The sequence below is a fragment of the Diorhabda sublineata genome, chromosome 8, assembly GCF_026230105.1.
Source record: "Diorhabda sublineata isolate icDioSubl1.1 chromosome 8, icDioSubl1.1, whole genome shotgun sequence".
Lineage (NCBI taxonomy): Eukaryota > Metazoa > Arthropoda > Insecta > Coleoptera > Chrysomelidae > Diorhabda > Diorhabda sublineata.
The window spans coordinates 1,552,940-1,565,418 of NC_079481.1; the positions used below are offsets into that span (position 1 = coordinate 1,552,940).

The 12,479-nt window shown below is 26.3% G+C and overlaps 1 protein-coding gene across 3 annotated transcripts in view; it reads left to right on the forward strand.

Annotated features, from left to right (window-relative positions):
- Window positions 1–263: 263 nt before the first annotated feature.
- Window positions 264–12,479, forward strand: part of LOC130447845 (early estrogen-induced gene 1 protein) — a 30,165-nt gene continuing 17,949 nt past the window's right edge. The window contains exons 1-3 of one of the 3 annotated variants that reach the window (XM_056784882.1): window positions 264–385; window positions 1,895–2,194; window positions 11,847–12,158. In XM_056784882.1, coding sequence (XP_056640860.1) covers window positions 2,022–2,194; window positions 11,847–12,158 — 485 coding nt within the window. In that variant the 5' untranslated portion in view covers window positions 264–385; window positions 1,895–2,021. The remainder of the gene's footprint in view (window positions 386–1,894; window positions 2,195–11,846; window positions 12,159–12,479) is intronic. The other 2 variants (XM_056784881.1, XR_008910282.1) reach the window with 2 other exon arrangements.

The following is a 12,479-nucleotide window of genomic DNA, read 5'->3' on the forward strand; positions in this document are numbered from 1 at the left end:
ATGTTATTAAAAATTTAGAACAACAATTTTGATAGTACACTTGCGATTGGACCCTAAACTGATTCGGAATCGTACCCGCGAGCAAAGTAAGGTGCATTCCATTAAGCACTCACGACAATCATGTTCACGATCAAACGCTCGCAGTGGAACGCCCAAAAAAAAATATTTCAGGCCCCTTGGAATGCACCAGTAGTCGATAATAAATTTTAATTAGTTGGTTAAACTGGTGGAATTTATTCCTGTAAATAGTCAATAGTGACAGTGATTGTCAGTTATGTTAACAATGGCGTGTACTATGTATTAGCGAAGTGTCAAAATTTGTGCTTTTAGAGTTTCGACTAATAGTTTGTTGATATCTATTTGTGTAAATTTAATTTTATTAAAGGTATGTAAATTATTTTCATCTTCGATAAATTTGAAGTATTACGCGTTACGTCTTCCTATTTGTTTGGTTAAAATCGAAATTTATAATTACTTCTCGATTATTTACATACAGGAAATATAATTAATTTGGATTTAGACGTTTTATAAGATAGGAGAAAAAAATTGTAAACGTATGTTGAGGTTCTAGAATGTTATCATATTTTTACAAATTAACAAATAGTAATTTCTGTTTAGATGTTTCAAATTATTGTTTTTTATTTTGTTGAATGTACTAAACATATTCCAGGAACACATTTAATTACAAAAAGTAATTAATCCGTTTATTTGGTAGATAAGATTAAGCTAAATTGTAGTTTTTTCATCACTTTTAAAAATGATTTTTTTATAAATTACGTGTTATTGGTGAACTAAATTTTTAAATTTCATTCATGCTAAAAAAATTTAACATAAGCCAAGTATTATCATATTACTGATAGAAAAACATAATCACTTTGGTAGTTTTATGTTTTATTTACCGAAAGGTTATAATAAAACTCTATTATCTTGATTTTACATAATTTAGACAGACATATTGACTTAATAGCTTTTAATTCACGTCAGTGGATAAATATATAAAAGTTTAACTAAATTCTAGCTAATATTTGTTTTATTTGATGTGAACAATAAGAAAATTCTTCATAGATTTCAAATTGAAATACATTTGACTATAATACATTTAATTTAACTATAAAGATCCAAAAACATTTGAAATTACATTGAAACAAGTGGAATATTGTTGCATAGCTAAATGAGAGTGAAATCAACTAGAATGTTTGAAATTCTGTAAGAAATTCTGAAATTAACTAAATCTGATAGAAAATGGGAACATTTGAGAGCGACAGAGAATTGTAGTACTGAGTAATATGAAAACTATTGAAATTTGTGGAAAATGGAATAAATCTAGCTAAAATAAAATAAATCTGATCAAAATAAAGTAAATCCACTTGAAATGAATTTAATATTAAACTAAAATTATCTAAAAACGTGTAAAATACTATTGTAATTAACAGGAAACTATTGAAATTTGTATAAAAAGAAGAAAAACGGCAATAAATTGAAAACTATTGAAATTCATTTAAAAAAACTTTTCGCTATAATATTAATTTTAACTAAAATTAATCGAAGGCTATTAACTACATCTAAATTTTAACAAAAACTTGTAACAAACTCCAACTCAACATCCATAAAATAAATTAATGGACTACAGGGTGTTTTTCTTTATAATTTTATTATCATTATACTTATCGCGTGATGTAAGTGAACTTTTTTAATTGTTCACTCGAATTTATGAATCATAATATATTTATTATCTTGTTTGGGTATATGTTTATCGCTAAATACAAATTACTGCTTTTTATTATCGAGTTTTATTACTCCTATTAAGCGATTGCAATATTTATACAACTCCCGCATATACAGATAAAAATATACAGAACGTTTCCGTATGTTTTAATCAAATTTTTTGTTACAGATCGTTCCTACAAACCGAAAATGTATCGGATTTTTTCGCAATTATTTTTGTTGCCAATTAACGTATTAACAACAAAAAAAATGTCGTAAAAACAATATCGCGGCTAATTTGGCTGGGATCGGGCTGCATGACAAACGGCCGAGGCGCCGGTATGGCGTCATTTATGACGAAAAAGAAGAAATATAAATTTCAAGTCGAAATATGCCTCGAAGAGTTATTGGAAGTTCCGTTCGTATCTGCGGTGCTGTTTGCCAAATTGCGCTTGTTAGATGGAGGTAATTTCCAAGATCACAGCAGTAGGTGAGTTTTTTTTTTATTGAAAATTTTCTTCTTTTTTATCGTCTGCGTGCATAATCGTAATTATAGAACGGCCCCCGTATATTGCGTCGTTGCCATAGTGACCGAAATATTGCAATATCAACGGAAATCGAAATTTTTGAATAACCTAATCATTATTTTTTTAAGGGTAAGTGTATAAGGGGTAAAAAGGAAATTTTTCATGAAATAATAATGATTAAGAAGCCGATTAAAGTGTACCAATCAAAGAAAATGAAAATAATTGAGTTTCAATTACAGAAATTACTGAAAAACTATTAAATAGGTTAAGGAAAATGTTAAGTTCGCTAAAATGCAGTGGAAGAAATCTGACATCACTTAAAATGAAGTGAAATTAACTAAAACTAACTGAAAATTTGTAAAATGCACTAGATTCAAGTGAAATTAACTAAAAATAACTAAAAAATTATGAAGCGCACTAGATTAAAGTGAAAATTTTGTGAAATGCACTAAACTAAGGGGGAATTAACTAAAATTAACCGAAAACTTAATAAAACTAACCAAATTTGCATTAAAATGAATTGAACTTAACTGAAAATACTATAAAATCCATTAAAATGAAGTGAAATTAACTAAAATTGACTGAAAAATTATTAAAGAGCCCCAGATTCAAGTGAAATAAACTAAAAATAACTAAAAAATTATGGGGCGCGCAAGACTTAAGTGAAATTAACTAAAAAATTGTGTAGTGCACAATGTTTAAGTGAAGTGAACTAAAAATAAGTGAAAAATTGTGAAAAGCACCAGATCGGAGTGAAATTAACGGAAACTAACTGAATTTGCATTGAAACAAATTGAATTTTACAGAAAAAAAACTAACTGAAAAACTCTATAAAGCACCTAATTGAAGTGAAATTACTTAAAACTAACTGAAAATTTATAGAACGTAGTAGGTGCAAGAGAAATTAACTAAAAATAACTGGAAAATTGTAAAATGCACCAGATTCAAGTGAAATTAATTAAAAATAACAAAAAAATTGTAAAGTGCACTAAATTAAAGTTAAACTCACTAAAATTTGCTTTTAAATAGAATGATATTAACTAAAAATAACCGAAAAATTGTGAAACGCACTAAATTAAATTGAAATTAACTAGAACTAACTGAAAAGTGGTACAGTGCACTAGATTCAATTGAAATTAACTAAAATTAACTGGAAAATTGCGGGATGCACAGAGGGATATCTATGAAGCACCTTATTAAAAGGAAAATTTTATAAAATGCAGTAGATTCAAGTGAAATTAACTAAAAATAACTGGAAACTTGTAAAATGCACTAAATTAAATTGAAATTAACTAAAACTAATTGAAAAAAACATAAAACGAACCAGAATCAAGTGAAATTAACTAAAAATAACTGGAAAATTGTATAGTGCACTAAATTAAAGTGAAACTCACTAAAATTTGCATTTAAATAGAATGATATTGACTAAAACTAACTGAAAAATTGTGGAATGCACTAAATTGAATTGAAATTAACTAGAACTAATTGAAAAAAACATAAAACGAACCAGAATCAAGTGAAATTAATTAAAAATAACTGAAAAATTGTATAGTGCACTAAATTAAAGTGAAACTCACTAAAATTTGCATTTAAATAGAATGATATTGACTAAAACTAACTGAAAAATTGTGGAATGCACTAAATTGAATTGAAATTAACTAGAACTAATTGAAAAAAACATAAAACGAACCAGAATCAAGTGAAATTAACTAAAAATAACTGGAAAATTGTATAGTGCACTAAATTAAAGTGAAACTCACTAAAATTTGCATTTAAATAGAATGATATTGACTAAAACTAATTGAAAAATTGTGAAATGCACTAAATTGAATTGAAATTAACTAGAACTAACTGAAAAAAAGATAAAATGCACCAGATTCAAGTGAAATTAATTAAAAATAACTGAAAAATTGTATAGTGCACTAAATTAAAGTGAAACTCACTAAAATTTGCATTTAAATAGAATGATATTGACTAAAACTAACTGAAAAATTGTGGAATGCACTAAATTGAATTGAAATTAACTAGAACTATCTGAAAAAAAGATAAAATGCACCAGATTCAAGTGAAATTAATTAAAAATAATTGAAAAATTGTATAGTGCACTAAATTAAAGTGAAACTGACTAAAATTTGCATTTAAATAGAATGATATTGACTAAAACTAACTGAAAAATTGTGGAATGCACTAAATTGAATTGAAATTAACTAGAACTAACTGAAAAAAAGATAAAATGCACCAGATTCAAGTGAAATTAATTAAAAATAATTGAAAAATTGTATAGTGCACTAAATTAAAGTGAAACTGACTAAAATTTGCATTTAAATAGAATGATATTGACTAAAACTAACTGAAAAATTGTGGAATGCACTAAATTGAATTGAAATTAACTAGAACTAACTGAAAAAAAGATAAAATGCACCAGATTCAAGTGAAATTAATTAAAAATAACTGAAAAATTGTATAGTGCACTAAATTAAAGTGAAACTCACTAAAATTTGCATTTAAATAGAATGATATTGACTAAAACTAACTGAAAAATTGTGGAATGCACTAAATTGAATTGAAATTAACTAGAACTATCTGAAAAAAAGATAAAATGCACCAGATTCAAGTGAAATTAATTAAAAATAATTGAAAAATTGTATAGTGCACTAAATTAAAGTGAAACTGACTAAAATTTGCATTTAAATAGAATGATATTGACTAAAACTAACTGAAAAATTGTGGAATGCACTAAATTGAATTGAAATTAACTAGAACTAATTGAAAAAAACATAAAACGAACCAGAATCAAGTGAAATTAACTAAAAATAACTGGAAAATTGTATAGTGCACTAAATTAAAGTGAAACTCACTAAAATTTGCATTTAAATAGAATGATATTGACTAAAACTAACTGAAAAATTGTGAAATGCACTAAATTGAATTGAAATTAACTAGAACTAATTGAAAAAAACATAAAACGAACCAGAATCAAGTGAAATTAACTAAAAATAACTGGAAAATTGTATAGTGCACTAAATTAAAGTGAAACTCACTAAAATTTGCATTTAAATAGAATGATATTGACTAAAACTAATTGAAAAATTGTGAAATGCACTAAATTGAATTGAAATTAACTAGAACTAACTGAAAAAAAGATAAAATGCACCAGATTCAAGTGAAATTAATTAAAAATAACTGAAAAATTGTATAGTGCACTAAATTAAAGTGAAACTCACTAAAATTTGCATTTAAATAGAATGATATTGACTAAAACTAACTGAAAAATTGTGGAATGCACTAAATTGAATTGAAATTAACTAGAACTATCTGAAAAAAAGATAAAATGCACCAGATTCAAGTGAAATTAATTAAAAATAATTGAAAAATTGTATAGTGCACTAAATTAAAGTGAAACTGACTAAAATTTGCATTTAAATAGAATGACATTGACTAAAACTAACTGAAAAATTGTGAAATGCACTAAATTGAATTGAAATTAACTAGAACTAACTGAAAAAAAGATAAAATGCACCAGAATCAAGTGAAATTAATTAAAAATAACTGAAAAATTGTATAGTGCACTAAGTTAAAGTGAAACTCACTAAACTTTGCATTTAAATAGAATGATATTAACTAAAACTAACTGAAAAATTGTGAAATGCACTAAATTGAATTGAAATTAACTAGAACTAACTGAAAAAAAGATAAAATGCACCAGATTCAAGTGAAATTAATTAAAAATAACTGAAAAATTGTATAGTGCACTAAATTAAAGTGAAACTCACTAAAATTTGCATTTAAATAGAATGATATTGACTAAAACTAACTGAAAAATTGTGAAATGCACTAAATTGAATTGAAATTAACTAGAACTAATTGAAAAAAACATAAAACGAACCAGAATCAAGTGAAATTAACTAAAAATAACTGGAAAATTGTATAGTGCACTAAATTAAAGTGAAACTCACTAAAATTTGCATTTAAATAGAATGATATTGACTAAAACTAACTGAAAAATTGTGAAATGCACTAAATTGAATTGAAATTAACTAGAACTAATTGAAAAAAACATAAAACGAACCAGAATCAAGTGAAATTAACTAAAAATAACTGGAAAATTGTATAGTGCACTAAATTAAAGTGAAACTCACTAAAATTTGCATTTAAATAGAATGATATTGACTAAAACTAACTGAAAAATTGTGAAATGCACTAAATTGAATTGAAATTAACTAGAACTAACTGAAAAAAAGATAAAATGCACCAGATTCAAGTGAAATTAATTAAAAATAACTGAAAAATTGTATAGTGCACTAAATTAAAGTGAAACTCACTAAAATTTGCATTTAAATAGAATGATATTGACTAAAACTAACTGAAAAATTGTGAAATGCACTAAATTGAATTGAAATTAACTAGAACTAACTGAAAAAAAGATAAAATGCACCAGATTCAAGTGAAATTAATTAAAAATAACTGAAAAATTGTATAGTGCACTAAATTAAAGTGAAACTCACTAAAATTTGCATTTAAATAGAATGATATCAAGTAAAACTAACTGAAAAATTATGAAACGCACTGAATTAAATTGAAATTAACTAAAATTAACTGAAAAATTGTGGGATGCACTAAATTGAAGTGAAACTCACTAAAATTTGCATTTAAATAGAATGATATCAAGTAAAACTAACTGAAAAATTATGAAACGCACTGAATTAAATTGAAATTAACTAAAATTAACTGAAAAATTGTGGGATGCACTAAATTGAAGTGAACCTCACTAAAATTAACTAAATCTGTATTGAAATAAAATGATATTAACTATAATTAACTGAAAAATTATGAAATGCACTAAATTAAAGGAGGATTAACTAAAACTTACGTATAATAATATTAAGTACACTAAAATTAAGTGAAATTAATTGAAAATCTCCTAAAACGCTTCAAAATAAAATGAAATCAACTGAAAATAACCGAATTCACATTAAATTAGAGTGAAATTAATCAAAACGTACTAAAAAAAAGAATGGAATCAACTAAAACTAACTAAATGCTGACATAACCTAGAATAATCTTAGTGATAAAGTATATTTGACTAAAAAATGACGTAACTAATTAATTAACTGAAAAAATACTGACATTTAACTGAAAAAAAAATTTTTTTAAAAAGTAAAGGGGGTTGCGAAACATTATTTTATTATTAATAACAATTTATTAGCACTTTTAACTTTTTTATTTCAATTTTTCGATCCACTTTTTTCCGAATATATTATTTATACGTCGTTTCAAAATTTTTATCGTTTTCCTAGTGTACATTTGATATGTATTACCGCCAGTTTACGTCGTCTGTTATCGATTGTTCATTAATGTTTTTGAAAACTTGGGTATCGTCCAAATAATTAACCAATTCAATACTTCATTTCATGTATAGTTGAAAAAGTTTCCTGGCCCCAATAATTACGTCATAATTTCAGGAATTTTATCCATATATATATACTGGCCGACAAAAATATAATCGAAAATAAACTTCCTGTTTTGTTTTTTTTTTTTTATATAAAAATTAAAACTTCGGACTCTCAAGGAATAAATTCACTACGATTAATTCTGTTACCTTGGAATGATGAACCAAGTCCAAATTACCGTCATTAATTTTATGTAATAAATCAAAAAGTGCAAATTCAGTTCGTCCTTCGACGTAATCATCAACCCTCGTATACATTAATAATAAAATAATAAAACCTGATTCAATAACAATGTAAAAAAATATACGTCAATCAGATCGAAATTTAACGACTACAGTTTATTAATATTAATTAACATTTGACCTATTCTCTTTTAAATAATTGGTGTACTTGAACGCGCTACCTTCGCTAATTTGCGTTACCCTTATATACATATTCCGATGTATTTGCGTTACCCTTATATGCATATTCCGATGTATTTGCGTTACCTTTAAATTTACAACTCGTATTATAACCTAAATTCTATTTTTAAAACACATAAATTTGCTATCTGTTTATCGTTCGAACTTTTCTCAGAATCCATTGTTGATATTATAAGTCTTCGTGTTATTGTTAAATTTAGTTAATTGGTTCAATAGAATCGAAATTTTAGTGAAGAACGTTCCAAATTCACCTTATTATTTATAGAAACCGTTTATTTAAACATTCTATTCTATATACGTTAATTGTATTCGATTCGACGAAATTTACGAGGTCTTAATTTGCGTTACCTTTATTAGATTCGATAAATATGTCGCGTTACCTTTATTTAGTTGTTTACTAATGCCACGTTGGGTTTTTTAATAACTGATAGTGCGTTACCTTTACAGACTATGTACACAAAATTAGTTAAAATGCGTTACCTTTTCAAATAATCTATATCTGCTTGATACGGTTATCGATAGTTTTGAACTTTTTGGTATATATGTATTCATAGTACCGATACATTGTTATTTTTTTAAATTAGCGTTACCTTTTTTTTTAAATTTATATATAAAGGTAACGCAAATCGCTATATATGAATTTAATCACCGAAATTGACGTTTCCTTTCTTTTATATAATCATTCATTGTTTACTTGTACAGGGGCGTGTTTATTTTACGTGAACATGATAATTTTGTTTTGTTTTTAGTTTTAGTGAATCTTTTCCTTTATATTTTGATTGTTTTGTATTATTTCATCATTAAATTGTAATTAATTTGATTTGTAGATTTAGAACAAAACGTTTGTTTTCAAATCAACCTATTTGACCTTCTTTCTCATAAATATTTTCTTTTGTTTATCAAAAAATTTAATATTTAAAATATTTAGAGGAAAACGTTTACTTAATTTTAAGAAAAACCAGTTTTTTAACATTCAACACTTCAGTCTATTTCGCGTTACCCTTTTAATTCACGTTACCTTTCAAATAATTTCCTTGATACAACACGAATATTTGCGTTACCTTTAGGTTGATAAACTACTTTTTTAACTTGTATTTGTGTCATTATGATCCTAAATCATTATTCCATTGAAAACTCAAAAATTAAATCTAATTTACCTCTACCTTTTGGTAAATCCATAAAATTATTTCGTATACCTTTTGTTCAATAATATATGGATATCCGGATTTACCTTTTTGTAGCTAACTTACTCGTTTAAAAACATTTGCGTTACCTTTATGTTCATAAACGACATTTTTCATTGTTTATTTTTCTGCTAGAAAAAATTAGTAAAATCTACCGATTTTCACGCAACCTTTTGAACTTCCATTTGTTCCAAATTAGCGTTACCTTTTTGTATTTAAGTTCATTTAATACTTCAATCCAATTCGCGCTACCCTTTGGATTTTTTTCGGACGATAGTTTCTTTGATTCAACACAAAAATTTCTCAATCTATTTTCCTTCACCTTTTGTTCCACAATCTATAAAGTTACTAAGATTCACGTTACCTTTATAGTTATTTTTGATTAAAAATCAAGAACTCGCATTTGCGTTACCTTTTTTTCAATAATCTATAAACTTACTAAGATTCACGTTACCTTTATAGTTATTTTTGATTAAAAATCAAAAACTCGTATTTGCGTTACCTTTTGTTCAATAATCTATATACTTATTAATAACCACGTTACCTTTTTGGTTACATTTGATTAAAAATCAAGAACTCGCATTTGCGTTACCTTTTTTTCAATAATCTGTAAACTTACTAAGATTCACGTTAGCTTTTTAGTTATTTTTTATTAAAAATCAAGGACTCGCATTTACGTTACCTTTTTTTCAATAATCTATAAACTTACTAAGATTTACGTTACCTTTATAATTATTTTTGATTAAAAATCAAAAACTCGCATTTGCGTTACCTTTTGTTCAATAATCTATATACTTATTAAGACCCACGTTACCTTTTTGGTTACATTTGATTAAAAATCAAGAACTCGCATTTGCGTTACCTTTTTTTCAATAATCTATAAACTTACTAAGATTCACGTTACCTTTTTAGTTATTTTTTATTAAAAATCAAGGACTCGCATTTGCGTTACCTTTTGTTCAATAATCTATATACTTATTAAGAACCACGTTACCTTTTTGGTTACATTTGATTAAAAATCAAGAACTCGCATTTACGTTACCTTTTTTTCAATAATCTGTAAACTTACTAAGATTCACGTTACCTTTTTAGTTATTTTTTATTAAAAATCAAGGACTCGCATTTGCGTTACCTTTTGTTTAATAATCTATAAACTTATTTAGAACCACGTTACCTTTTTAGTTATATTTGATTAAAAATCCAAAACTCATATTTGCGTTACCTTTTTTTCAATAATCTATAAACTTACTAAGATTCACGTTACCTTTTTAGTTATTTTTTATTAAAAATCAAAAACTCGTATTTGCGTTACCTTTTGTTCAATAATCTATATACTTATTAAGACCCACGTTACCTTTTTGGTTACATTTGATTAAAAATCAAGAACTCGCATTTGCGTTACCTTTTTTTCAATAATCTATAAACTTACTAAGATTCACGTTACCTTTATAGTTATTTTTGATTAAAAATCAAAAACTCGTATTTGCGTTACCTTTTGTTCAATAATCTATATACTTATTAAGAACCACGTTACCTTTTTGGTTACATTTGATTAAAAATCAAGAACTCGCATTTGCGTTACCTTTTTTTCAATAATCTGTAAACTTACTAAGATTCACGTTAGCTTTTTAGTTATATTTGATTAAAAATCCAAAACTCGTATTTGCGTTACCTTTTTTTCAATAATCTATAAACTTACTAAGATTCACGTTACCTTTTTAGTTATTTTTTATTAAAAATCAAAAACTCGTATTTGCGTTACCTTTTGTTCAATAATCTATATACTTATTAAGACCCACGTTACCTTTTTGGTTACATTTGATTAAAAATCAAGAACTCGCATTTGCGTTACCTTTTTTTCAATAATCTATAAACTTACTAAGATTCACGTTACCTTTATAGTTATTTTTGATTAAAAATCAAAAACTCGTATTTGCGTTACCTTTTGTTCAATAATCTATATACTTATTAAGAACCACGTTACCTTTTTGGTTACATTTGATTAAAAATCAAGAACTCGCATTTGCGTTACCTTTTTTTCAATAATCTGTAAACTTACTAAGATTCACGTTAGCTTTTTAGTTATTTTTTTATTAAAAATCAAGGACTCGCATTTACGTTACCTTTTTTTCAATAATCTATAAACTTACTAAGATTTACGTTACCTTTATAGTTATTTTTGATTAAAAATCAAAAACTCGCATTTGCGTTACCTTTTGTTCAATAATCTATATACTTATTAAGAACCACGTTACCTTTTTGGTAACATATTAAAAATCAAGAACTCGCATTTGCGTTACCTTTTTTTCAATAATCTATAAACTTACTAAGATTCACGTTACCTTTATAGTTATTTTTGATTAAAAATCAAAAACTCGTATTTGCGTTACCTTTTGTTCAATAATCTATAAACTTACTAAGATTCACGTTACCTTTTTGCTAAGTAGATCAGCTAATTAATAAATTTTCCGTAAACTGCGTTACCCTTGGGTGAATAATGTGATAAAATTTTCGTTTCCAATTCCAAACTTGATAGCCGCGGTGTTTTCACTTTTCTAGACAAGAAGTACAAGATCACAAAGTTCATTGGGGCGCTAACTTTACCTTTCCGTGTAAAATGATGGCGAACGCTTCGACGGGTATAATGGAGCGTTGCATCCTTAGAATATCTATTCGTAAGGAATACAAAGGAGGCAGATCTTTCACAAAACTCGGTTTCGTCGACTTGAACCTCGCGGAATACGCTGGTGCCGGTCTTATCCACAAGAAAGCTTTGTTGGAAGGCTACGACGCCAGGCACAGGCAGGACAATAGCATGCTGAAGTTCAAGATCGAATTGAACATGATTTCGGGTGATATACTGTTCAAAGCGTGAGTAGACACTAATTTTTTTATTTTTAGAATAAAGATACCAAAAACGGCGTTACCTTTAATTTCGTACATAATTCATACACAATTTTTAGGAAATTGCGTTATTTTGTTGTGTTACCTTTAGATTGATATATTCATTAAAATTTGCGTTACCCTTCAGCACAATTTATAGGAAGTTGCGTTACCTGCCAATATTATTTATAAAAAAAATGCGTTACCCTTAAATATTTAAAGAAAATTAAATAACCTCTACGTACATTATTAGATTGTCGTCGATTTGAACATAACTTTTAGGTCCATACCTTTAGAATGATAGGTTCA